The sequence below is a fragment of the Pygoscelis adeliae genome, unplaced genomic scaffold, assembly GCF_000699105.1.
Source record: "Pygoscelis adeliae isolate BGI_AS28 unplaced genomic scaffold, ASM69910v1 Scaffold61, whole genome shotgun sequence".
Taxonomy (NCBI): Eukaryota; Metazoa; Chordata; class Aves; order Sphenisciformes; family Spheniscidae; genus Pygoscelis; species Pygoscelis adeliae.
In genome coordinates this window covers 1,369,019-1,395,535 of record NW_008824010.1, presented here as the reverse complement: position 1 = coordinate 1,395,535, position 26,517 = coordinate 1,369,019, and the positions used below count along the sequence as shown (strand labels likewise).

The window sequence follows — 26,517 nt, the reverse complement described above, 5'->3', positions numbered from 1 at the left end:
CTGAACTTCTTTTCCATTGAATTTTTGTTTGTTTTGATCAGTCGTGCCAAGCCTTCACATTTTATTCCGTGACGTTATAAACTTAAGTCTAAATTCATCATCAGGAAGGTGAGATCATTTGCTGCCTTACTTGGAGAGTTCAAAGTTATCATTTAAATATAGATTAAACCCCCTTTCCCCCTAAGTATGCTGTCTTCCTGGTGAGGGGACAGTCTTTTGTCTTCAGTGTTAGAGAAATACCTCCTCAAGCAGCTTGTTGAGTTGGACTGATTTAATTGTTGCAGCTGAGTGCTGGCCCAGATATATATGTATATACAGGTGTATGTGTGTGTACACACACGTATTAGATATAGGTGATGTAGCCAGAATAATTGACAAAATTATTTGGATATGTCTTTGCTTTAATGTTGTGATTAAAGAAATAAGTAATTTACCTTTTCTTTCTTTCACAAGAATCACATGTGAAAAATGGTTGAAAATCTTTATTGCAAAAACTAGAATTTGGAAGTTGCGTTAGCAGTAGAATTTTATAATAACGTGACTTAAATTGGGATGAGCGGCTGTTTAAGATCAAGGCAGTGGAAAATAAGACTCCAGAGTGCAAACTTCACTGAAAATACATACAGTTCTGCAGGAGTCATAGATATATGTACACTGTAGAAATATATTTTAAAAAAAACGGACAGACTTTCTGGGTCATTTTCATTCTAAAAGTTGGATAATTACTCTCTGATTAACCTTTTTTATTTTACTTCTGAGAACATTCTGATGCAGTCATACAAAGATATCTAAAGTGATGCCATCTAACAAATTTAATGTTGTCATTGTTTGTACAAGCTAAATATACTGAGATGAATTCAAACAGTAGATATCAAAAAGCGTGCACTGATTTTTATGGCTTTAATTATTGACAAATAGGAATTGTATTTGCCAGCAGTGTCTATCAAAAGAATTTGTGTTAATCTTAAAAGTTCCCTTCTCAAGTAAGTTGAAAAGTTAGAGAAAAAGATGCAGAGTGTTTTTACTAGTCGTAGTAGTACTTGAAATTGATGGAAAAATCACAGAAGTGTTGGAGTCCAAAAAAACAACTGAGCTGAGAAGGGTTATTGGTGTGTTACTGATTATAATGTTATTAGTAAGTGACACTAATTTTTTGTAGTCTTTTAAGAATGAGTTTGCTACATGATAAGGAAAGAACTTACGTTATTATGTTTGTTGAACTATTTAAAATTAAATATTGCATATTTCTGTTAAGCATAATTTGGAAATCAAATTATTGTTTTTCTGTTTGAAAGTACAATGAAGTCATGGAAGAAAAATTATTTATGGCATGATTAGGAAACCGGTCTTAAAAATTTTGTATACCTTTACAGATCTATAACATATTATTTCAATGAAAAATCATTGGAGGGACTTAAGCAAATCCATCAAGAGGTTTGTAGCAAGTATAAATGTATCTTTTAACCTGGTATGTTGTATTATTTTTAAACATTTACAATTAAGGCAGCTGTTCTCCACCTTCCTTTTCCCCTTGCCAAAAGTAAACAATCTCACAAATACGAATTTGGAGACATGCGCCAGACTGATAGCTAGATGTCCTTGACCATGTGTCTTGCTCCAGTATAATTTTGTATTTGGTCCCTTTCTGTTCTGCCAGCTTCTTAGCTAAGCCACTTTCTCTGATGCTGTCAGTTACACTTCCGAGATACTGCATGGGGTTTTGCTTTGTTTTTCTTTCCCCTTCTTTTTTTCCTCCCTTTCTGTACATGCTGGCTGGCCTTGCAGATAGATGTATGGCTGTTTCCCTAATGTGACCATGCTCAAGAGAGATCTCCTAGTGAGTCCATTCTCTGTCCTTTCTACTCTTTTTTTTTTTTTTTTTTTTTACTTTATTGGGATTTCATTGCTAAATCCTTGCATCCATAATTTATGTGTTTATAGAGCTTGAAAATCATATTCTGTATTTCAACTCATGCATTGTCTTTATCTCTGCTTATGACAAATGAAGTCTTGTCCTGCTCATAGCAATTTAAAATGCTTCTATAGAGATTGTTTTGCCTAATTTTAAGTCATCCTGTGTTGTTGTTTTTTTCTTTTGGCTCCTATTTCTTCACTTTATGGAACACACAATACTTCAGCGTTCAGGCTCCTACTCGTTTTCTGCAGTATCTGTAGTACCTTTAGTCCCAGTTCTGATGTGCTAAAGCTGTCAGGCTTCACCATTTACCCATCATGCTTTAAAGTACATAGGTGCTTGCTTAGTTCTGTGCATAGGTGAAAGCTGCTGCTACAGGTTGAAGAAGCATCTTTGTCCTTGTTTAACTTTCTCATGTTGAAATGCCTGGAAGCTTGATCAGCAGTATCTGTACTGTTACAATGGCCTTAATTTGTTATGATACTTTCCAGTTTCTGCTGTTATCTGTTCTTGTAATTAATCTGCAAAGTTGGTGTAAACTCTTTGTTTTTAAAAATCTGGGGTTTGGGGTTTTTACTACATAGAAATTTGATAATCTCTGATTTTTGAAGATGACCTACTGTAATGTTAACAATGAGATAATATTTTTCAGTCACATTTGAACTTTTGTTTGTTTTTCCTGTTTAATCTGTAGCTAACGAAGTTGTTTTCAGGCACTGCAGTATATCATAATTTTAAAAGGGCCAACTGTGGAAAGCAAATGTATTTTAAAAAGCCAAACTAGCTTCCAGGGTACGTGCAGGAGCAGCTAGGATTTGGAAATAAGAAAATTAGTGCTTTATGAATGTGTTAAATTGATTTTCTTTGAATGTAAAATTCAAATGGGTATAGAGAGTTTTTTTTAAAAAGATTTGTGCTTTGAATTTTATTTTTAAAATAATGCAATGTGTTGCATAGCTCACAGTATATAGATACTGCATGCGAGGAGGAAAAATGAAAACACTTGTATCAAACAAACTCTGCTTTTTTTTTTTCCCCAGCTTTGCAGTCGTCAACTGTACAGGTAAGAAAATGGATGCAAAAAAAATATTTTTTGCATTGGAAGGTATCAATTAGCAGCAATGAAAACAGTAGGATCCTAGGGGGCTTTTTGGTTTGTACAAGTTAGTTACACCGACCATAGACCGCCAGTCTCTCACAGTTCATCAGAATGCAGGCACATGCATTCTTTTGGCTTTCTCTTCCTATTACAGAGGCTGATGTCGTTTTATAATGGTTGTGGTGTTTAGAGAGTGCGACTCACAGGCATGTTAGATTAATGGGAAAGTGGAAAGTACTGGTCTCAATATTGTGATAGAGACAGTTAAAGAAAAGAAAGAATGTGAAACAGAATATGCTCATTAATCCATGGCTTCAGCATTTCCCATTATTCACCTGTACTGTAGTACTTGTATGGTTCAAATAGGTCGATAGAAATGATCTTAAACTAATAAGTTAATGAGTCCAAATTTGACTTATTTATTTTTCAAAGGAGCTTCTATCTAAATTCTAGAATTACTTTCTTCATCCTGTGTAATGAGTAGGCCAGGAGTATTACAAAAGGTTCAATGCAATTTTTCAACTCTTGCGCCAAAGAAAATGTAAATGAGTTTTCACTGAGTTGTTTTTCATTTCCTATTTATTGAAGCTTCCAGGAAATAAAGGGAGTTTGCCTAAGTAACCGTTAAGTAAATGTGAATTAAAACTAGTATGACTTCAGAGTTTGTTCCTAAATTTGAGGAAATCAAAACGTAATTAATGACTTGTATTCCCTAACGATTATACATGTGAATGAGGTTTTTTTTCTTCTTTAACTGAGAAATTCTTTGAGCTTTTGGGCAGTTTAGTTCACTTCTTTGCACGTGATGTGTCTGAAAACAGTAAACCTTAAGTAGTTTTTTGTGTAATTATTAATTATAATTTAAAGAATTTTTATGTAAGTTTTTGTATCCTGAAACTTTCTGAAAAAATGTTAAAATTTACTTCTTGAGGGTTGTACATGCTGGTGTGAAACTTCCACTCCGAAGTTAGCTTGTACTGGCGGATGGTTTTAATGCTGATACTGTATATTAGTGTCTTTGTGGGTGGCTGTCTTGGCTCCCATAAATTCTTTAATGTCAGGGTGGAGCTTGGGTGTAATTTGTTTTTGTCATAATGTGCACTTCTTGCACTTAATGGTATTTATAAGATGCCTACAGAAATATTTTCATTCTAGATAAGACTTCTAATTCAACTCCAAGCAAAATTGATTCACTGCTGTTTAATAGTTAGGCTGAGACAGGGATGTCTACTATAATCCATATTTTAAAATACCGGTATGCATAAAATATTTTAAAATAGGACAAGAAAAATAAACTAGGTTATAAAAACAAACCAGCAATTTTGAGTATTGCTGGGCAAGCATTTAGTGAAACAAGCCAAACTTGTTTCATGATGAGTAATTATTGCACATAATATTCCAAAGATTTCCATTTGAGAAATTGCTACCGGGAATTTTCGGTGTAACAACATCTTGTAGGAAGGTTGAAAACCTGTGTGTTTTATTTGTGTTTCTAGTTTTTAAACTGCATTAACAAAAAGCATCAGACCACATATCTCAACTGTTTATTAGATATTTTGCTTTCACTTCTGGCAACAAAATAGCTGTCTTTTTGTGGACCGAATGGATTTTAATGCTTTGATCAAGCTGTTTTCAGAAATTGTGTTGGCCTGTGAGAAAGGGAGAAGGAAGGAAAGCGTAAAAATGCTGTGTTGTGGTTTTGTTTTGTTTTGTTTTTCTTTAAGTTGTAATTTATAAATTTTAAGCTGGAAAATGGGTCGTGAGTTTCTTGATTGTCTAATGCTTAGGATTCCATTGAATCCGTAAGTACCTCAAGTCAAAAAAGTTAAAGCCAAAGTGCTGTAATGGAGACCTTCATTTAACTAACCGTCTTACTTTGTTTAGCAGCTCTTGTAATGGCTTTAACCTGATTTTGAATGACGGCCATGAATTATCCTTCAGACAGGACACAGTCCAAGTTTTGAGTTATGCTGCACAGTCTCTCGATTTTGAGTATACTTGAAGCAATCAAATTTGTTTATGCTAATTGTAGAAAATCCTGTCCTCTACTGCATTAACATTTTTTTTAAAAATGCAAGTATCTTTCTGTCTTCTTTCTCTGTAAGTCCTTTTCTGGATTTACCAGAGTACGCTGAAAAAGGAGAATGCAAGTCCAGGCACATCAGTATGTACTTCCTTCCATTAGTCTTGATTCTGACACATTTGATGCACTAGTTTGTCTTGAGGAGCTGGTTGGTTTAAGCATTTGCATGTGCACTTCCAGTTGAGTATTGCGCAGTGAGCCTGACTTTCTGTATTAAATGGGCACTAGTTATAGCAAGTCAATGCAAACCATGCCACTTAAACAGAGTATTTGTCCATTGTTCCTGTTTTGTGCTATACGGGTTGTAGAGTTATAAAAATTGACCTGTATTTTATCTGCTTTAAATATTACTTTTATATATAAAAACCTAAGACAAAAACTTGTGGCATCTGTTGCCTTAAGCTGTCTTACTTGGGATAGGAAGTCAGTTTAAACACAGTGTTAATGGTCAGCCTGATTTATATAATGCTTCCACTGAACCAGCATGGTTAGTATCTTTTTTGTAGCAGGTACATTTCTGTAGTGCATCTAAGACCTCGTACTAGTTTTCAGTATGAAAGTCCTCAAGAAAAAAGTATTTTTAATAGTAGTTCTGTTAAGATTTTTTTAAAATGCATCATCTGATATAAGGTTCTTGACTGAATATTCAGCTGAATAGATGTTCAGATTTTTTTTTACCTCCTTTCTTGTAGCCAGTTCTGAGTCTGATAATGTAGGTCTTACTACATAGAGTTGGGTAACAAGATAATTTAGGGATGGATGTGGAAGTGCTGCAGATAGATATGCTGGGCTTCTTCCAGGTAGTTGCACTGCACTTCTGTATTTCAGCAAATGTTCTATTTATTGGGCCTTCAGGGTTCCCATCAGAGCTGGATATGACAGGATGCTCAGTGTTTGTTAGCAACTCCCACACTGGATGATTCACTTAGTGCAATGTGCTGCATGCCGAGTTTTGCTCTGATCTCATTCTTGTAACATATGAAGAGTCTGTCTGTGTGTGTTACATGGTCAGCTATGTGACACGAGCAATTGTAGGTTTTTAGAATAGTAGCCAGTGTAAGTTGGACTGTCATCTTCAGAGTTTTAACTTTTCCAAAAGAGTAAGGTAGCCTGTAGGTGTTGACAGGTGCTAGGCAAAAGAGAAACTTGTCTCATTTCAAAGACCTTTAAGGTTCCAACTAATCTTGATGGTTTCAGGGCAAATGTATTTCTTGGCAGTCATCTACGTAAAAGAGTTTTTTAGGCATATTAACTTAATCAGCAAATAATTCCAGCCTTGCAACAAAGCTCGTCTTAACAATTCTTCCAAGTTTAAATTATTTTTTGCATCCAGTAGCATGAAGGTTCTAGGAGATCGTGCTATACTATGTTCTGAAGAGTTATAAGGTGAAATTATTTTGCTACTAACTGAAGTCACTGGGAAAACTCTTACTTCCATAGAGTCAGGATTTCACCTGTAGTCCTCTGGTGTTAGAATACAATACAAAATGTGTATGGTCAGCATATGAATTTACAGTAACCTAAAAATAGGTGTTTGTCAGCTTAGTATAGTTTATTCTCTGCATCTTCAGGGGATGACCATAAGAGCTTTATTAAATACACAGGCTTTTTCGCCTATGCTCAAAGGTATCTCTTTCCTCGTTTGGGTACCTTATGATAAAGCCATTTTGTACTTCCAAAGCCCAGTAAGTGTACGACCTGGACCTTTTAAGATACCTCAATTCTATTTGGGACAAACAGTTCCCATGGAAAATAACTGGTTATTATTCATATGGAGATGAAAATACTTATTCATCAGGTGTCTTAGCTTCCTGGAAATTGAGTATTTGCAATTGAACCTCTTCAGCTATTCCAGTAGTTTTAACTTCAGATTCAGATGTTTATGAAAACGTAGATGCTATTCAATTCTAAACAGCATGAGTGACTGTTATTTTTATAATCTTAAAGGTGAATTCTGAACTTCTCACAAAAAGCAGGTTTTAAATAATTAAAAAAAAAATTCCACAAAAGTACCTTGAACTTCTATATGCACTGAAAACAGCACTGTCATTGGTTCTGATTCAGGCCTACATAATTTTAAAATAGATACCAGCATTCTTAGGTCAGTAATCTTAATTCATCAGTTCTACAAGGGTTTATACATTTTGATTACATTTTCCACAAATAAATTGTGACTCATCCTAAGATGTTTCTAGGAGAGAAGCATTGCTGTGGAACTGCACATAGGAAGGAATGCTTAGGAGCTCATGGAACCTGGGCACTGCATCAGTCAATTTACAAATTGAATTAATAATTAAACCTTGTAACAGGTACATCTAATAACGTGATGCAATTTGTGGATGTGTCTTTGGAAGAAAAAAGAGAGAATACTGACTGTACAGCAAAATTCAGAATCTCTGAATTAGGTAGATCCGTATCTTTTTAATTTAGTGAAATACTGTAGAGGGAGATAAAGTTAATAGAAAGATGCGCATCATGTTTGACAAACTAAACACTGACTGAGGAAAGATCTAGGATTATGATAGAATTCTCAGTTCTTAAAATTGAAATATGTATGAGCTGTGGAAAGGGGAAAAAATTTAGATGTATTGATGGACATACTGTGATGTCTAGGCAAGAAATAACTTGAAAAGTTTTGCAGAGAAGAACACATGGTACTGCAGTGCCTTCAAAGATAGATTTGATTATAGTTTCTGCATTACATGGAAATCTCACTGTGCAAATCACTGTCACCATTCTTCATTCTTGCACAGGGACAACAATCCTCAGTGAAGCTCTAAACTCTGAAATTAAATTGAATTGATGTAATGCCAAAGGAAGGGATAGCTGTCAAATTATTAACATAAGAGTAGCTTTAAATGGCCTGACTTCCTTATTGGCAGTGTGAAGAAATGGAGAAGAGCAGCCTTTATGACTCAGTTCTTGCTTTGTAGTTTGAACAGAAGTCTGTATCTGAATCCTTGCATCAGCAGGCTCTGTTGCACACCAAACAAATTTACAAGATCATTATTTTATACTCATTTGCAGTAAGACAACAGACAAAAGGCAAGGAATGGGTGAGGACAAAATGAAGGGGAAAGAAACGTTGAAGAGGAAGCAAGCCTTGCCACATCATTCTTCTGTTTTTGCCGCTGTCTCGACTCCTTGCATCACTTCTTTGTTTTCTAATTTAAATTTTTTAGAAGCTGGAGAGCAGACAACATGGCAGGAAGGTGGGGTAGATAATACAAAGACCTTATCAGCATGGGGATGTAGAATCTGTGCTTGCTTCCTATGATGATAAACTGAGCTGTGGATTATTACATAGAGCTTAATATATTGATTGTCGAAAGCAAAGGTTTCCCAATTTAAGGAAGTGCTGATCTATGGCAAATGAGAATATTGTGGAGTTGGCGTCTCTGCTTTACCTGAAAAACCAATGAAAATATTGAGCAGTCAAAAACCCAGTGCATGTTACAGGAGGCACCTACTTGTGAGGAATGGAAAAACTTGTTTAAAATGTTTAGGCTTTTGAAGCTCATATAAAAGGATAAATTGGAGAACAAAGTTCTAAGAGTTGTTAGGGTTGCTAAGTTTGCCTTCTGAGCATAGCTACTAATTTTATTGTGGGGAGGGAGGAGGAGAGGAGGGAAGAAAAGGTTTTAAAAAAAAAAAAAGCCAAGCAAATAAACAAAAAAGCCTTTGTTGTTCCTCCCCCTTGCTGGGAGTTTCTGCCGGAGCATGGCCATACAAACAGGTGATTAAGGGTTTGGCACACCTCAGGGAGGAAGTATTCCAGCAAAAGTGAAGGGAGACAGGAACAAGGAGCCAAGGGAGGAAATATCCAAAGGAAGGGCAGGGGTCAAAGGTTCATAAAATGGAAAAATAAAGCCATAGAAGGTGACACTGAGCAGAACACCCCAAGCAGTGCTCATGGCACCTTGGGGATATCCATGTAACCAGCAGACGTTGCTAAGTGGGGTGAGGAGACGTCTCTCTGCCCAGAGTCATGAGAGGCTAAAGAATGGAAACAGGTCCTGCCACTTCCAGGACGCTTCTTCCTCTTCCTACTTTCTGTCCAGTTCAGACTTTCTCCTCCTAGTGCTGTCAGTGGCCAGGCTAATGTTCAGACAGGGTAACTGAGCTGGATAAGCCTGAGGTCTGAGCTGGTGAGACCATCCTTACGTAACACACACTTACTTCAGGAGGGTCTGGAGCATCTTGAGCCATTTGTTCCTCTCCCTCTTCTGATGTGTTGGAAGTTTTTACCCCCTCACTTGTGGTGATGAATGCAAAATCACCTGGGAGGGGGCTTTAGCAAGGAAGGAGAGGGTGAAGAGAGAACGGTGAGAAACTTCGCCACAAAAGTAAACCAGTTAACATTTGTGAAAATGGGAACTGGTAAGTGAAGTTTCTATTTAATGTTCCAGAGATTAAGATTTTGTTAAAAAATTGCATGTAATTGCTTTTCAGTTGTGGAAGTCAGAAGCTCGTAGAGACTGTGTGACTGAAAAGTCTTGTGGCAAGTCCCATAGGTTTGGAGTGCTTCTGAAGCAAGTGAAAAGAAAAGCAGAATGAACTTGACAGTCTTTTATTATTCACATTAAAAATTAGAAGGACTGGGACCACATTTTTGCAAGAAGAAAGTTAAATATTCAGGAAGTCAAGACAACAGTTGATTTAAAAATAAGTATTTTAGAGTTGGTCAAATACAAAACTGCAGGTATTTTGTGATGTGCTTTCATTCTGAAATGGTTTTGAGGGTTTTTTTCTCGCTAGGCAATGCACTCGGATTGCTTGTGGTAGGTTATTTTCTGAAGGCTCTGTTTCTGCTTTGCAGGGGTTTAGGTGGAGAATTGATGAGACCAGCTGGTAAGTATCACAGCTGTGGTGTGAAAGCAGATGATGTGCAGTAATGAATTCTGTTTACTTTTTTCCAGTTTGTTTTGCATATATTGTGTTGAATGCATAAATAAAGTATGCACAGTAATTAAAAAAATACAAAGTTTGGAGGCCAATCAGAAGACAGGTACACCAGAACATTGGTTGCCAGCACAACTGTGAATAACCCTGTTTGTGTAAGAGTTGGAGATAGTTCTTGGTTTTATGTCACACATTCTCTCCTTCCGTTGTTGCACACAGTGAAATTTCTTCAGGGTTGAGCTGGCTTCCTTCATTGATTTACTCAGATTCCTCTCCAGAAGAGATGTGATCTGTCCATTAAGACAGATGTCATCATGTAACTAATGATTTTATCATAATACGTATGTGCGCAAAGGTGAAGAATAAAGACCGTATAAACAACAGCTTGTGGAAAGGGTGGTACCACAGAAAAGATGATGCGTTGTTCACATGGGTTTTGAAGATTGTTATATACAGAACCACTGTAAAAAGGAAGGGCATTGCCGGAAAAAGTATTCATCCAGGTAGCCTGGGTGGATAAGGAAATGATGCCAACTTGAGTTTCCTGCCCATGGGTTGAATGAAGGAAGTGCTACATAGCAGGTTCTGGCTTTGAAGATGCGAAGCCATCCAAACTTGGTGGGTAAAGGCGTTTGAGTACCAAGATGGCAGGGTGATCAAATAGAAGGGGTGAACGGGGCAAGGGGATTTCTGCAGTCTTTGAATGAGTTTACAGTCTTGTGACATGATAATGCAGGTTGAAAGAATAGGTAGGGGTTTATTAATATGTTTTAGCTTTTAAGCAGCTGAGTATTTCATAGTATTGGAGAAGTACAAATGACAGTATTTTGGCATGATACAACTGTGTGCGTGGAATAAGAGAAGAATTGAAATACTCCACAAATTGCCTGCATGTCTAATGAAGATGATGGTCTCAACCACAATAGAGCATAAAAGCAGCGTGGAGAACTAAGGAGGAACCCTAAGAGACTTGGGTTTAGTCACATTGTACTTAACCTTGTCTGTGAATAAATATTAGAACAAAGAAGCTGACATACAATATTGAATGGAGTTTGAGCACAGGGAGCCTGATTGTGTGACATTACCATAGTGAGGACTGAATTCAAGAGTAGATTTGGAGCCCAGTAAGTTGATTATAAATGAAGAAGGTGATTAACTGTGTACAGAGCCCGGAGTAAGATTCAAAGATTAAGTCATGGGAGGAGAGGAAAACAAAAAGGTGGCATTATATAGTAGCTTGTTCTGTCCTCTCCCTCCTCTCCACCAACTCTAAAGCAGTCAGATAGTGAGCATGGATCTATACTGATCTGTTTTATTTGAACTGATCACCAGGAGGTGAAAGATAGTGTATTCCCCAAGTGCTGAGTTTTCGTTTGAGCAATGCAGTCAATCTATTGTATAGTAAAAGTTTGCAATGTTTACTGTGTTAATCTCTATTCCCTAAAACAGCCTTGAAACACTAAAAGAAATACTATTCTGAAAGTGGTTTTGTAAGCTTAGTTTATAGATTTATTTAGTTTTATTTAAGTTTATAGATTTAAAATAATAAGGACTTAATTATTAAAATTACATTTTCTCGTATTCTGAGTATCAAAGGAAATAAAGCTGCATCGAGTTTTATAGCTCCTAGCTCTGTGCAGTGAACGGATGCCACTCCTTGAAGGTCCCAAAAAATGATAATAAGAAGTAGGAAAACCTTTCATATATATTTGAATAGTTTTTTAGGGGCTGTAGTATTATCCTTGTCCAAGTTGTTTTACTATCAACGACACTACATGGCCGTTTACAGACTGGTATAGAAACAGAAAGGTGGCTAATATGTACATATGCACCTTAAATGGCAGAGGGGGAAAAACATACCACCAAACAAAGGATTTGCATGAATAATGGGACTAACTCATGTCACAGAACAGTTACTCATAGTAGCTTTTTTTGTATGTAAGAATAGCAAGTGTAATTTCCTTTCAGTTTCTAATGTCACATATTTTGGACTTCAAATTGCAAATTTTCTTCAATCTAAAATTAATGCTAATGTAGCTTGATGCGGTTGTATCTTCAAAATTGCTACAATTTCTCGGTTTTTTGTATTTATCCAGTTACCAAATTTATTTTCTTGCAGTCTGCACTTTAATTGAAAAGTTGTCGCTATCAAAAATACCATTTAGAGGAGATCCAATAATCGGTATGTCATATTTTAAATAACCCTCCATTATCTTAGTAGTTACTCATTAAGCTAAACTATTAACAAATGATGTTTTTCAAAGAAGCAAGATTAGCAAGGTTGGGTGGCCTAACAAATAAAAAAATATCAAAAAAGATACACAAATGCTGCAACAGATGGTGATGTTGTTTGAAAATTTGTTTTCTAGCTGTTTACTAATATTTTTTTTTCCCCTATCAAGTTTTCAGCATTACCAGATGCAGTGTTTGCGCTCTGTACATTGTAAACCAAACCAGAACAGCTATACTAATTGAGAATCACAGCCTTGTTTATTTTGGAAAACCAAGGAAATACGTCAATATGTATAATTGCTCGTCTTTGTAAAAAATAAACAGAGAATATTGAAGTTCAGAAAGTAAGAAAAATTCATACCAATTATGTTCCTTACTATTTCAGGTGGCTGGCAGTGGTTAATAAATGACAGTCTAAGAAGTCTCCCTCTTGTTTCAAGCGCTGCACGACAGCATATAAAGGTACAATAGTTCCTTTTCATGTCATCACATTAAATACAGAATGAGGAATAGTTTTGCTTTCTGTTAATGGATTATTTTCCATGGAATCTAATTGGTTCTTGAATGTTTGTTTCTTAGATCGGTAAGAAGGGTTATTTAAAAAAAAAAAAAATTTAATTTCTCAAAATTCAAAGGGACCTTTTTGATTAATACTTGAACAACTATCACAAGGGTTGTTCTTGTATGTACATTTGGACAAAGTAACTGACAGGTGCTGGCATTGACAGTGGGCTGGCGGTGCATAGTCACTGATGGTTGCTTGAAGGTACTTGCTGTTGGCTATGTGGTTACATTGATACGGTATTTTGCTTCTATTTTGGTGTGCCTGTAATATGTGTAAGATATATTGATTTTGGTAGTTTCAGAGAACTTTTGTGAGAATTAAAAAGAATCTCTGGATGATGTCCTCAGGCCTGATGTACGGAGGGTGTGTGTGTTAACAGTGAGAACATTGGTGTGATCAACCAGTTATTCAGAACCATGTGCTTAAATTTTCCATTAAACTCTGTTGCAAATCCTTTTACTGTCCTCTCAAGCTACTCTAATTCTTAATATTAAATCCATTGATGGATATGTTTCATACTATTTTATGTACATGATCTTAACACCTCCAGTTATTTGCCTTAATTTTCCTGAGTAATACCATGACAGTTTGATCTTGCGTTCCTAAAGGCTCTACGAAATTATAAAGAAAATTTTCATCTGCCCTGTTAAAGCTTATAGCCATCACAGAGACAATTTGAATATAACAACTGTGTTCATGTTGTTAGTTTTTAAAAATAAGATAAAAAGCCATTGCAAGTATCTGGTAGCTCATCTTTTAAAGTCTTCCTTGGAAGACAGAGTAGACTAGAACGTATCTGAATCACTGAAGAAAATTAAAAGATGAAATTTGAATTCTTGGAATATTCTTTTGGCATTAGCAATTTATTCCAAGAGTTTGTATGTCTTTTATAACTGGAATTTCTAAGCCAAGCTTAGAGGAATTAATTATAGACTTTAGAGAATTTTGACTTGTTTGGTTAACATTAATTAATGTTAAGCAAAGTATGTTTAGTAAATATCAATTCTCACTTGATTTCTGTATATATTTTAGAGAGAAATAATTTTAAGGGCAACGCTTAAGACACTGAAAAGTAATTTTTTTTTCTGACATACAGTATACTCTTCCAATGTAACTTCACACATTTAAGGTGAAAACCATTCTCTAGAAAGTGAAGGATTTGAGCAACCTGATCGTAGTCGAAGATGTCCCTGCCCATGGGGGGTTGGACTAGATGACCGTTAAAGGTCCCTTCCAACCCAAACTATTCTATGATCTACACCAATTAGATAATTCTGTATATTTTGCTGCTGTAATGTCTGTGGTAGTTAGAATATTATTTAGATGAATACTGATTTTCTTTCAAGTCCTTGATTTTGCATAGAGAACAAGTCTGAGGTGTCTCTGAGGGTAGAATTAATAAGCTGTACAGGATTCCTGTGTTATCATTTAAGATTTCTTGTACCCGGAGAACATGAGTATTGATAAGGATCGTCGCTATTAATATGGAGTGAACAGTGCAGAGTTTTTTGTACACTCTCAAATTTATTATAATTTTGGTCAGCATTATATTGTTAGCTGAAAAGTATAATTCAACCATGACTTTTATGAGAAAACTTGTTACATGCTTTTGTATTAGTTTTGTGTTCTATATTGGTGACCGAAACCACTCTGAAGATTAGGAGGTTCAGGCATAATACAAAACCTTTGATCCTTTTCTAAACCAATTAAGATTGAGATGCAAGGATTGCGATACTGGATATTTTGGGGGGGGGGTTTTATAACCTTCTGTCCATGTTTTTTTTCTGTTTCCTTTCTATAGCTTTCTGGGGAAATATGGTTTGTTTCTTATCAATCTGGCATCAATATATAGAAGATGAAATAATGGCTTCTGTATTTTGTAGTACTGTGTCATCCTGGAAGTCCTTCAACTGAACTGAAAATACAGTTGATACATTAATACTAATGTCTTAAATATTAATTTAGCTTACTGGTACTTTTGAAGGAATAATAGTAGAATCTGTTTTTTTCTTGCATAGGTTTCCTGTTCAACTGTTCTTAAACCAGTATTGGGAAGAAGTAAAAAGAAAGTAAATGTCAGTAGCTGAAGGGAATGATTTTTTAAAAAAATCCACTCTCTTTTTCCTTAACCTTTTACTTCTAAGCACAGTTATCATAAAGTATGACCTTAGTAAATATATCAAGTTTACAGTTTTGCCTTTGTTACAGGAGTCTGCAGTCTCTGCACTGGCTGCGCTGTGTAATGAATATTACATCAATGAAAAGGGAGAAGCTGATCCAGCTCTACAGGGTAATGACTCATGTTTACAGTAGAGGCAGAAAATATTGGGCTGGACCTAACTTGCACTTTGGAGGTATTGGGTAGAATGGGGAGGAGCATCACTAATTTTGAAGGACCTTAAAATGCTTCAGGAAAGAATGATAAAACCAACTGAAAGTCTAGGAAATGTCTCAGGGGTTTTGCTTGTTTTAGACTGGAGGTGAATACAAGGTACCATAATAATGAATATTAGGAAAAACAGATTGCTTTTCTATTCCATACTGTAAAACAAAGCAGCAAAGAATATGTGTGTGTGGCAAATCCTAAATTTTAATGAAGTGAGACATTTTCACACCATATTTTGATAAACTGTATGCCAGAGAGAGTGGCTGACTTAAAGAAGAAGAATTCGTTAGGGATAAGAAGAGAAGGATAGCAAGGACACCCAGAGTTCTTGTAAATGTGCGTATGAAACCTCATCTGTTTGGATTTGGATCAGTAGTACAGGAGTAGGCTTAAACTTTTGTTAGGGGCATTTGAATCAACATCTTTTTTTATACTGGTTTTCTTGGACCTTTCTTTCTTTCAAGTATCAAATTGTATCGTGTCCATCAGAGACAGATTGCTTGATTGTATAGATAGATATTTTAAGAATAACAACATTTATATTCTTGTTTTTCTAAATATGACAGTGAAATTACATATACTTAACAAAATAATGAATGATTTTCCTATTTTTTGCCATTAGTAAGTCGTTCCTAAATCAGGTAACAGAATACCTTATTTCTATTACGGTAGTTCCCAGAATGAACCTGATACCTCTCACATATATAGTAACATGCAGTCCATGCTCCAAAGAAGTTATGGGTGTTATATAAAAGCAGCCTATCTTGATTTTCAAATCTTTTCTATGTTGCTCAATCTCTGTATTTTTGTCAAAAAAATTTACCAAAAATAGCCCTTTCCTTCATGCAGGTTGGGACTGCATGCCTGATTTTTTGTAGGCAGCATGGGAAGATGTGATATGGTACTGAGGCAGATCAAAAAAAAAAACACCTCAGGAAAGGGTAATGTTTTGTAAAAACAGAACACTTTGGGCAGGAGGAGACAATGCTGAATCAAAGAAAGCAAGCTAAAAATGAGTTGAAAGGTTAATAGGTCACATTTTATGTAAGGATGAAGTTTCAAGCTTCTGTAAAAGTGGACCAGAAAACTCAGCCAGGTGTCAAGATCAAGAGGGAGGGAGGATCTACTGGAAGAACATGCAATAGATGGGTGCAGCTGTCCTGATGCTGTACTCTTTTAGATGCCTAGGAAGCTTGATTATTTTTTCCTGGATTCTAGGTTAACTTTTCATCTGGCTTGTGCTTGAAAAAATCATGGCGATGTAGCCATGATGGTCTAGGGACATAATTAGAGTCAGATTTGTAGATACAGGCAAAATTTTTCATGAGACTTTCTGGAATGATTTAGAGAACAGAATTGTGAGTTGGAAATTTTTCTGTTCGGAAAAAATCTCTAGTCAGCTCTGTCTTGATGATGCTTTTATTTGGCCTTGTACTGCTCTAAAGCCTGTTCCACACATGGTAACAAAAGTGCCATTATACATGCAAGCATCTTCTAAAAGAAAAAAAAAAAAGTGTATTTTCATCTCCGTGTCAGTAAAAACTATATATTTCATGACCATTAAAATCTGTATGTTGTGAGATTGAAATCCACCACTAAAAATCCTCCCCATAATGTCTGATGTATGCCTGTAAGTGTGGAAGCTACAGTGCAGAAGACGTCCAATGACGATACAGGCGCCTTAGATAAGTTGGTTAAAGCAGGTCTAAATGTGATTAAGGGGATTAGAAAAAAAAAAAAGTTTTTGGTAAAATTTAACCAGTGTTTCACTATGGCTTGACAGATTAAAATGAAAACACAAATCAAAGATACTTTAGTGATTCAGCATTCTGAATCTGTCCCTGTAAGACTGCAATTTTATTGAATCACTTCTTTCACCTCTATTTGTTTTCACCTTTTCTTTGTTTTATTTTTTCTGTCTTAATGTGTTCTGGTTTGGTTTTGATGACATTTGCATTACCCTCACTAGCATAATTACTAAGTATTTATAAGTAAAGAGCTGCTCGTTTGCTAGTTGTCATGTCTTAATTTTATGTCATTTGGCTAAAATGTCAATCTTAAATTTACATCAATCAAAGGGAAGACTGTCATTGTCTTACTGTCTAAGATCATCTTGCTGTCTAAGCAAACGTTGCATCTTACTATGGCCTCAAGACTCTATCTTACACTCCAGTGGTTTGGAAATTTTTAAATAATAGATGTCCTTATATGAAGGTATTGCTAACCTCTGGACAGAGAACTAGTTCCCTGATGTGAGGAACTAGTTGAGGCCTGCCGATTGCATAGGGATTAAAAAAAAAAAAAAAAAAAAAAGACAGTCATGAGTTATGATTAATGTGTAGTTTCTTATGGTAACTATTCTTTCTTCCTCTAGCAAATATTGCTCAATCATTTAAATCTTAGATTACAGTAAGCAATGGCACAATTATGTAATCTTCGTAGGAGCTCTGATTCTTTTTCTTTGAGGATTAAAAAGTGCATATTCAGTAAAGTGATTAATAAGACCACCTTTCCCCTTTTTGAACGAGAGTTGTGTTTATTGCAACTATCTTTGTTGTTCTTAGAAGCTTTTGTGGAGTACTTTGTTTTTCTCCGCATTTTACAGAAGAGTTTAATATAGTAGCTGAAAAATCTGGTAAAGGAAGTATTGTCTGTTAAGTCTGTGATAAAGACTACAGTAGAAATACGTAGACAGATTCCTTTCCTGACTTTTTTCTTTTTTTCATTCATCCTCATTTTCTTCTTCATATCACGTCACTTCATTGCTGAGCCTCCTTTTTTCCTGCCCCATTCAGTTTATTCTTGTTCCTTTTCTGTGTGCTACTGTTTGTAGAGCCATCGTCCATGTTTTGTCATGTAACAATGCACAGAATCTGAGCACAGTATCCCTACTTCAAAGCGGTTGCTTCTTTTTGAGCTTCCTCCTGGAAAAAGCCCAAGTTTATTTTTGTCTCTATATAAAAAGTGACATGATGTGATCTTATTGCTTAGGTATGATCCATGTGTGTGTTTAAATCCTGAGTCCAGTTAAGACTTTTTTGGGGGAAAACTGTTGAATAACTGACCTTAACGAATCCAGAGATGTCTTTCCTAACACAGCGTACTTGTCTAATTATGGAAAACGATGACCTGTAAATACAAGACAACTTGTTCCCCTTTGTTTACATTCAAATTCATGCTTAGACTTATTCTTTGGATTTTTAAAAATGACAACTTTTTAAAATCCAGACCTTTGTCTTTTCTCTCTCTGAATGACTAGGATTAGTCTGTTTAAAAATCTGACTTCATATGTAGAAAATAAGAATTCATTCATTTAACAGTGAACATCTTAAAATTTTTAGTATTTTTACTCTAGGAAATTAAAGGTATTCTGTATTTAAGTTTAATGAATTATAAAATTTTCTAGCTGCTCTGTTTGGAGGATCTTTTCCTGTTTTAGTTTTTCATTAGCCAAATGTGTAATGATAATGATGTGGTAGTTGCTTTTCACTCTGCAATTGTATTTTTTCTAGATGAGCTGGTGACACAGTACGTTTCAGAACTACAAAACACAGAGGAAATGATTCGTTGTGGCTTTTCACGAGCTCTTGGGGCCCTTCCAAGATTTCTGCTGAAGGGCAGGCTCCAACAGGTGAGAAAATATGATCATTGTAATGAGAAGAGAGCACACACTATTTTGAATGAAACCTATGATCGTAATCAAATAAATAATAATGATAGTAATTAAAGGTCTTTGTGAAAGGGGTTTGGATTGTAATGTACAGTAACTCCAGAAAATCATCATGAACTCAGCTTGCCATAGATTCTGATAATTAAAGTTTAGTCCTGCTTTAGTAGCGTTAATGGAAAAGCCAGAGATGGAATATCCCTTTGCTATGGAACATTTGTCCAAAGGAAAAAGTGAGGCATGCTGAGAGGTCATGACTCTTGACTGCTTGGTTCTCTCATACGTGATTGAGCTCATCTTAATACAGTATCTAAATTTAACATTTATCGTAAATAATGCATTGGATTTAAATATCTCAATTTTTATATTTTTTCAGGTTTTGGAAGGTTTGAGAAAAGTTACCTTAATTTCCCCTGCAGATGTGAGCTTTGCAGAATCCAGAAGAGATGCCCTAATAGCTATTGCAAAGTATGTTAATCATCTTTATTGTTGTCTAATTTTAATTAGTTCTTCAGTTGTTTTCTCCTGTTCATTCTGCTTTCTGTATAGTGTGGTTCTTGAAATCAGTTATACTATGACATACGCATTTTCAGTGTGGGACTGTGTGCATTTCCATTATTCAGTGTATCTTTGATTCAGAGGATTATCACACATCTGAGGATGGAGTACAACTCTGATGGTGGTGTGGTTTTTTTTTAGATCAATTAACTGAATAGCTAGAGTATATTTTAAAGTTCGCCTTTCTCATGGGCTGCATTTTAGTGAGCAGGAAGAATATATGTTTTTTCCACTTGATAAGAAGATTGAATTGGTTTAAAGAAATCATAATTTTTCTCTAAAGGAGTATTTTCTGTGTTGACATGCCACAGTGTAGTTAGTGTTAACAGTATCATAGTATATATACTCTTAAGCTGTTACAATGCAAAAAAAAAAAAAAAAAAATCTCTTTCTCATGTTAACCATGCCTTCAATGTAAAGGAGTTTGTTGATATCAAATTCAATGCCCATTATATTAATCCTTTACTCTTGCTTACTTGATTTTAAGGAGAGTTCAGAAACTGACAGGTACTTTAAGCATGTTCCTTTTTGTAGTATTACAGATGTAAAAACAGTCTGCTTATCTGTTGAGTTTTTTGCCTTACCCAGTGTTCCTTTAAACCTGAACACTGATCAGAAATCCTCAGGTCAAATACAATACAGTAGGCTCAGAAATACTCTTCATACTGTTTGTAGCAGATGTTATAGGTGTTTACAATTTTATTAAGCAACAGAACAAAGCTATGATCTTAATGTTTCTCCTTGCTAGTGTGGTATCTGTTGCCCCCCCCCCCCATTTTCTCTTTTTAAAGGGTTTGCCAGACAGTAGGTGTAAAGGGAGAAGGATCCCAGGAAGAATATGTCTGCAAAGATAACGTTACTCAGATTTATGCTATGCTACTTAGTGGTGTGACTGACTACACCACAGACAGCCGAGGAGATGTTGGAGGATGGTAAGATGCCTTACAAACGGAGACTTAAACTTAGCTGTTGTGTTTGATGTCTAATTAAAAACTGATGTCTTTTGAAAACCTGTTAGAAATAGATAGCTCCAAGCTTTTGGAGATTTGAGTATAGGTAGAAACACACTGGAGGAAGAGGAGTAGAAAGTGAAAGGCTGACAAGAATTTGTTTGTCCCTTGCCTCGGAAGTTAGGAAGTTGGGGAATGTTGTGTTTTAAACTGAAGTTCAGCCTTATTCTGGTTTTGTGGATGACATTCTTTTACTTTAGCGAATATCAGGAATGTGTTTATTTGTAACAAGTACGGAGATTTAAGCCATTACTTCTGTTTCTTTGAAATAATACATTTACTTCTACTTAGTACACTCTCCTATTGTACGTTCGTGTTTTGGGGGTTTTTGGCCAGGAGAGGGAGCAGTTGCATAACGTGTTAGTGACAAATTTTCAAGGCCAGTGACTTAACTACGATGGATAAAAACTTTATAAATTGTACAGTGGTATTACCGACTTTTTTGTAAGTTTAGGTTTTCAATGATTTCAGCTATTAAATTGCAAGAATAATTAAATCATAGGTCTGTAGGAATATATCTATTATTGTGAAGTCTATAGAATAGGTTCAAGATTAAGTCTGTAGCAGTCGTATCTTTGTGATGTTCTTCAGTCTTCACAGTTCCCTTAAAGAAGATTCAGTATATAAGATTGCATTCATCTGAATGTTCTGTATTCCTTCAGTAACACTGACCTGAAAAGGCAGTTTCTAAATTGATGAACCAAAGCACTATAAAGGCTTATGTCCGCCTTGGGGTTTGTGTTTAATTTCTAAAGAAGCTGTAATTGGGGTTGTAACATCACTTACTGATTGGAAGTTCCTGCAATCTTTGAATGTGGTAGACAGAGCAGCAATGAAGATTTCGTGTTACTCGCTTCATCCCATAGAATTCCACAAGGTAGTTACAGGGTGAGAAAACCATGTGAAACATGGATCTTAGAGATCAAATGAGTACTAAGGAAACATACAGGCTCTCTTGTCAGGGTACTTTTCTGTGTGTATTTATGAGCACAAATATGCCCAGCATGAAATAGTACTTGTTAAGTTATCAGAATTCAGGAATAAATCCAGTATCTGCAAATTTAAAATATATGACAATTTTGCCGCTATGTGGAAGGCTCAGAGCAGTAACACTTAATCCTTGTATAGAGAAGCCACAAACTAAGTAAATGAATGTGACAAATTAATTTTAGTTGTCTGTTAGTTGTTGGAAGTTGATTTTGAGTAAAATGCTGGTTTTGACAAAGACTTCTTAGTTTTATTGTCTTAATCCATAATTTTAATTTGAAAATATGCAGATATATGTTGCTTTTAGGTACGGTTCTATACATACAGTATCAGCCCTGCTTAACAGTATGGGTAATACTGTTTGTATGGTATGGTAATGGTGTGGTAATATGTATTTGATGTATGTCAGTCTGTTTCTCTGATGTTCCGTTTTTCTGAGTAAACACTGAATCTTCCAAAGGCAAGCTTTGCCTGTGAGTAGTGGTTTCTAACACATCTACAAAACTCAGGTCAGATGGCTGCAACACAGGAAAGTGTAATTCAAATAGCATCAGTGTAGTTTGTGTGGACGAGAGTAGCTATGAAGATGCAGTGGAATGGACTGCTATGTAAAGCTACCTAACAGTGAACTTGGGCTCCTTGCACACTCAAGTGCAACCTGCCACATTTTGACTGCTGCCTAAATTAACCAGATTAAACTTAGTGCAAAAATACCTACCTGTCTGGCAACTGTACGAAGCATCTCAGGGTACAGAGATGCGTGTTCAGGATTGTAAATTAACCACCTGTTGATTGTTCAGATCTAGTATGTGGCTGCGCTTTTATTCCAGGCAGGAAGGAGGGAGTGCCTGAAAAGTATCGGTATGAAATAATTTTGTTGGTTGGAAAATAAAAACTTATTTTCCCAGTTTATTGAAGAAGCTCTTGTTTAACAGTGCTGAGTCACATGAAGGGCTCTGGTGTTTAGTTTCAATTATATCCTTGCAGAGTGTTTGTATGAAGTAACTGATTTAGACATTTTTTCAGTCACTATCCTCTTCTGTGAAGAGAGGTTTTCAACAGTAGTGTATGAACATGAAACATAATTTCCTTTTAATTTAATTGAGTGGCTTCTACTGTATTGTAACTGGCAGCTGAGACTCAACAGGTGAGGAGGGATAGAGGGCTACTGAAATGAAAGGCTCCAACCTGCTATGTTGTGGCTATAGCAAAGCTGGCAGAGCTCACAGGTGATGGTTGTGACCTGTGATGGTAATTGCTGACTTGGGAAGGCGGCAGTGGGAGAGAAGTTAGCTGTACCGTGCAGGGGGAGGGTGTGCACTCCTCCTTGCTTGTCATACTTCTTTCTGTGGCCAAAACAGTCTCAGTCACTTGCTTGCTCCCTCCTCCCTGCTGCAAGTAAAACAGTCCAGTTCTGGAGCATTGGCTGTGTTCAGCTTCAGCAGCCATGCGTAGCATGCTGATCCCTGTTCAAATCCGGTATAATACATGATGCCAAGTATGCATTGTGTTAGTTTGGGAACTTTTTGTTTAGGCTCAAATTTCTGGTTATGTCCGTTTTAGAATTCTGTCATACTCACTCTTGACTTTAGTGTCGTTATTCTGTTTGGTAGCCCCAGGTTTGCTTTAAAAAAAGAAAACAGTTAATTACAGTGGCCTTCTCCTCTTTAGGATTGCTTATTAGACAGCTTGAACCCAGGGGCAGGTGCTGTAAAGTACATTTGTAATTACCATGAAGAATGGGAGCTACTATAACACACCCTATAACCAACTATTGTCTTATGTAGGAAGAAAAGTTGTAATTGTGCTTTTTTTGTGCAATATGTATCATGCTAGAGTTTTTCATTGCCAGCAATCATTGGGTAGTTTATACTGCTGTCAAACTTTAATGCTTGTGCTCTACGTAGTCATTATCAGGCACAGAGATCTCATCAATTCCAGCATGAGTGGCAATAGTTACTTGTAACTACTCTGAACAGAAAGTGAAGTGTAAGTTCTACAGGGCAAAGTCAAAGAAAGACATTTTGTGCCATATTAGTATTGGGCACTTTTTTAATTGACTAGCCTTGTTCCTTTAGGGTGCTTCCCTACAATATTTACAAATGTGTTGGAAAAGTACACAGGGCAAATAATCCTGACTACTCTTATCAGCCTGAGTTAATATTTGTGTGTTTGTGTTTTTCTTGTTCTGTATAATGATACCCAGCTCCTCAGCCGTCAGTACTGCTTGTTAAAATTGTCATGCGACAGGGAAATAATAACACAGGACAAGAAATCAGAGAAAAGTAGGTGTGTTTGACATCTCAAACTTAGAAGAAGAAACAAGGATGCAAACTAGTAAGGATCGTGATCAGGTCATTCCAGCTTGTGCAAGGGAAGGAGGAGCTTGGCTTTCCCTCTCCTCCTTCCTCAGGCATCAAAGTAGCAAGGGGGAGGTGAATGGGTCTCTCGCTCGGAGAATGTAGTAACACAAGAGTGACACAGGTGTAGCTGAAAGAAAATGTAAGAGCAACCATATAGGGTGGGGAGTCAGAGAAAGGGAAGAGATACTAAGCTTTTTGCTTTCAAAATTAGGCAAGATACTGAAGTAGATAAGAACCTGGCTAAGTATAATTAGGTATTCAAGTTAACTTCCATATCTGACAGCTCTCACTTAAGTTCCCCGTACCTATTGTTTATCCTTCTGTCTATGTCTCCATTTAAAAACAAAGCTCTACGAAGTGGAAATTTTCAAAGAAATCCTGAGGAAATTAAATTCCCAACACCCATTAAAATTCAAATGTGCTTTGAGCACCAGATTCTTTTAAAGCTTCTTTGGCAATGCCAGCCAAAATCAAGTCAAGAAACATGTAAATTGAAGGGGGAAGGGGAATCCTTTCTCACAGCAAACTGTTGGCTGCTAAATATTTTTGTGGCCTCCCGAATACGAATGTTTCTCATTCTGTTTCTTTTAAACCACTGACTAAGATGGAAAGATATGGGCAGAATTGCCACTTCTCTGGAGAGACCTTTTCTTTGGTGTGTAATTTTTGTCTTTCTTTAATGGAATCGTGGGAAAGTTTAACCAACTTTACTTTCCATATGCAAACTTTACGTTTCTTTTGACAGATTGTTTGCTGGGACTTGTCCAATCTGTCTACAGGTGTTAGACATGAATATCTAGTAGTCAGATACTATATGAAAAAAGTAGGAAAACATCCTTTGATGAAAGATTGCCAAACTTGTATTAAATTACTTAGGAAAAAATGATGTAATTTAGCTTTTTCTCTATTATAACAAATGTCCCACCCAGTTTTAGATTGCATAGGTAACTATTTTCATCTTGTTTTGGAAATCACAAACAGGGGTATGTTTTTTCACAGTCAGCAAGTACCTTTTTAAATATTTCGAGAGAGATCTATATATATTTATTTATTACTGAGAAAGGATGACATTACCATGAGTGACCAATGTGATGAATGTGTTGGTCCTGGTCTTCTGCAGGATTATGTAACCAATTGAGGATCTGCCATGGTGCTGCCTATATCTTAAGAAAGAAACACGTTTAACAACTCATATATTGACAAGGCATGTGGTTTAAAACAAGTGTATTGATTTTGGGTTTTGATTGAAATTACACTCTTCATCTTTCTTTTATATTGATACTATATTTAGACATTTTGAAGGCAGAAAATCTTCATCTATAGATAATATGCACTTCAAGCACAAACAAGTGTTACTTTAGCTAATCTTTTTTCATAAAACTAATTATTATTTAGCCACTTAAGCCATTGTGAATCACTTTTTTTTAATATTGGAAGTATTAAGCCTGAAAATTTACATGAGTATGGCACTTTTAACAGTGCTTAAATATCTTGTCAAAATGTGGGTTGGCCTTTTTAGAAGATGGTTTGAAGCAGACAAAGTACTTAGATTTAAATACATCTACTTGCACACTAAATACTACTAATAGTTAACAATTTTAACCTTCTTAAAATAAAGAATAAACCTGACGACATCTGGCTGGAATAAAAAATAAGATGGTGAGGCAGGGGGCTTGCCTGGAAACTAGGATGACTTGTACCCTCAGTGCAAAGGTAGGCTTCACTTCACAGGATGGGGCTTGGGGCTACAGCTGTACACAGTCTTCTTCCTCCCAAAAATATGATAGCTGCTCTCAGGGGTCAACGCTTTCATTGTTTTGATTTTTTTGCCAGTGTCTGTTTAACTTAACTGCTGATGTATTTATTTAAATAAATAGTGATGTAACTACTCTAATGTGTGTCTGTTTCAACAGGGTACGTGAAGCTGCTATGACAAGTTTAATGGAAGTGACGCTTCTGCTGGTTCAGAATGAAGTGGAGTTAATTAATGCCAACATGTATGCTACTTGTACTATTTTTGTGTCTTATCTCTTATAACTACATTCCAGTCCATACAAGAAAGCGTTGCTTACATACTGTATATTTACTCCTGTATTGAGTGTGACAGAACTTTTGATAGAAGTGCGTCAAGATTACACCCATACAGAAGCTGAGAATATTGTATCTGTTTTTCAGAGAAACTTAACGTTACTAAGAGAAACTGGGTGGCAGTCCCACCTTTGAAATACAGTGCATCTGTGAGATTTGGTCTGTACTTGCCGCCTCTGTGGAGCCTGCCAGTATTGTTCACTTAAATAGAAAGCAAACTTGCCCACTTATCCAGAGCATCGCATCATTAATTTGGAATGTGATAAAATGTGGAGATGAGTTTGTATTCATTTCTGTCTTCTTTGCAGAATTATTAGTAAGGAAATAGAGAAAAACATAATTTACACTGAGCTTCTGATTTTTAATTTCATGATACAATATTCCTAATAGTAAAAAAAAAAAAACCAACCCACCAGAAAAACCCACTTAAGTAGTTTTTCAGCATAGCTTGAGCTGCAGCAAAACTTTCCTAATAATGGTGTTGTTTTATGGACAGAGCATGCCCAATAGTTAGCTGAATATACACATGATTTCTTTTTTAATTTTAAAAACCCCAAACTTTGAAGGGCACTTTGAAGGAAAATACTGGATTCTGTAGGAATATGCTCCTCAACCAGTGCCCGTTGTCTGGGGCTTTCCTCCTATTGGTCTGTTGCAGACAT

The 26,517-nt window shown here is 36.0% G+C and overlaps 1 protein-coding gene across 1 annotated transcript in view; it reads left to right on the top strand.

The window, feature by feature from the left end:
• Nucleotides 1-26,517, top strand: part of TBCD (tubulin folding cofactor D) — a 134,784-nt gene that overhangs the window by 80,822 nt on the left and 27,445 nt on the right. Inside the window, exons 21-30 of the mRNA XM_009326126.1 lie at nucleotides 1,374-1,434; nucleotides 2,956-2,978; nucleotides 9,917-9,948; nucleotides 12,119-12,181; nucleotides 12,617-12,693; nucleotides 15,005-15,086; nucleotides 18,695-18,813; nucleotides 19,226-19,317; nucleotides 20,199-20,339; nucleotides 25,681-25,764. Of these exons, the coding sequence (XP_009324401.1) occupies nucleotides 1,374-1,434; nucleotides 2,956-2,978; nucleotides 9,917-9,948; nucleotides 12,119-12,181; nucleotides 12,617-12,693; nucleotides 15,005-15,086; nucleotides 18,695-18,813; nucleotides 19,226-19,317; nucleotides 20,199-20,339; nucleotides 25,681-25,764 (774 nt within the window). The remainder of the gene's footprint in view (nucleotides 1-1,373; nucleotides 1,435-2,955; nucleotides 2,979-9,916; nucleotides 9,949-12,118; nucleotides 12,182-12,616; nucleotides 12,694-15,004; nucleotides 15,087-18,694; nucleotides 18,814-19,225; nucleotides 19,318-20,198; nucleotides 20,340-25,680; nucleotides 25,765-26,517) is intronic.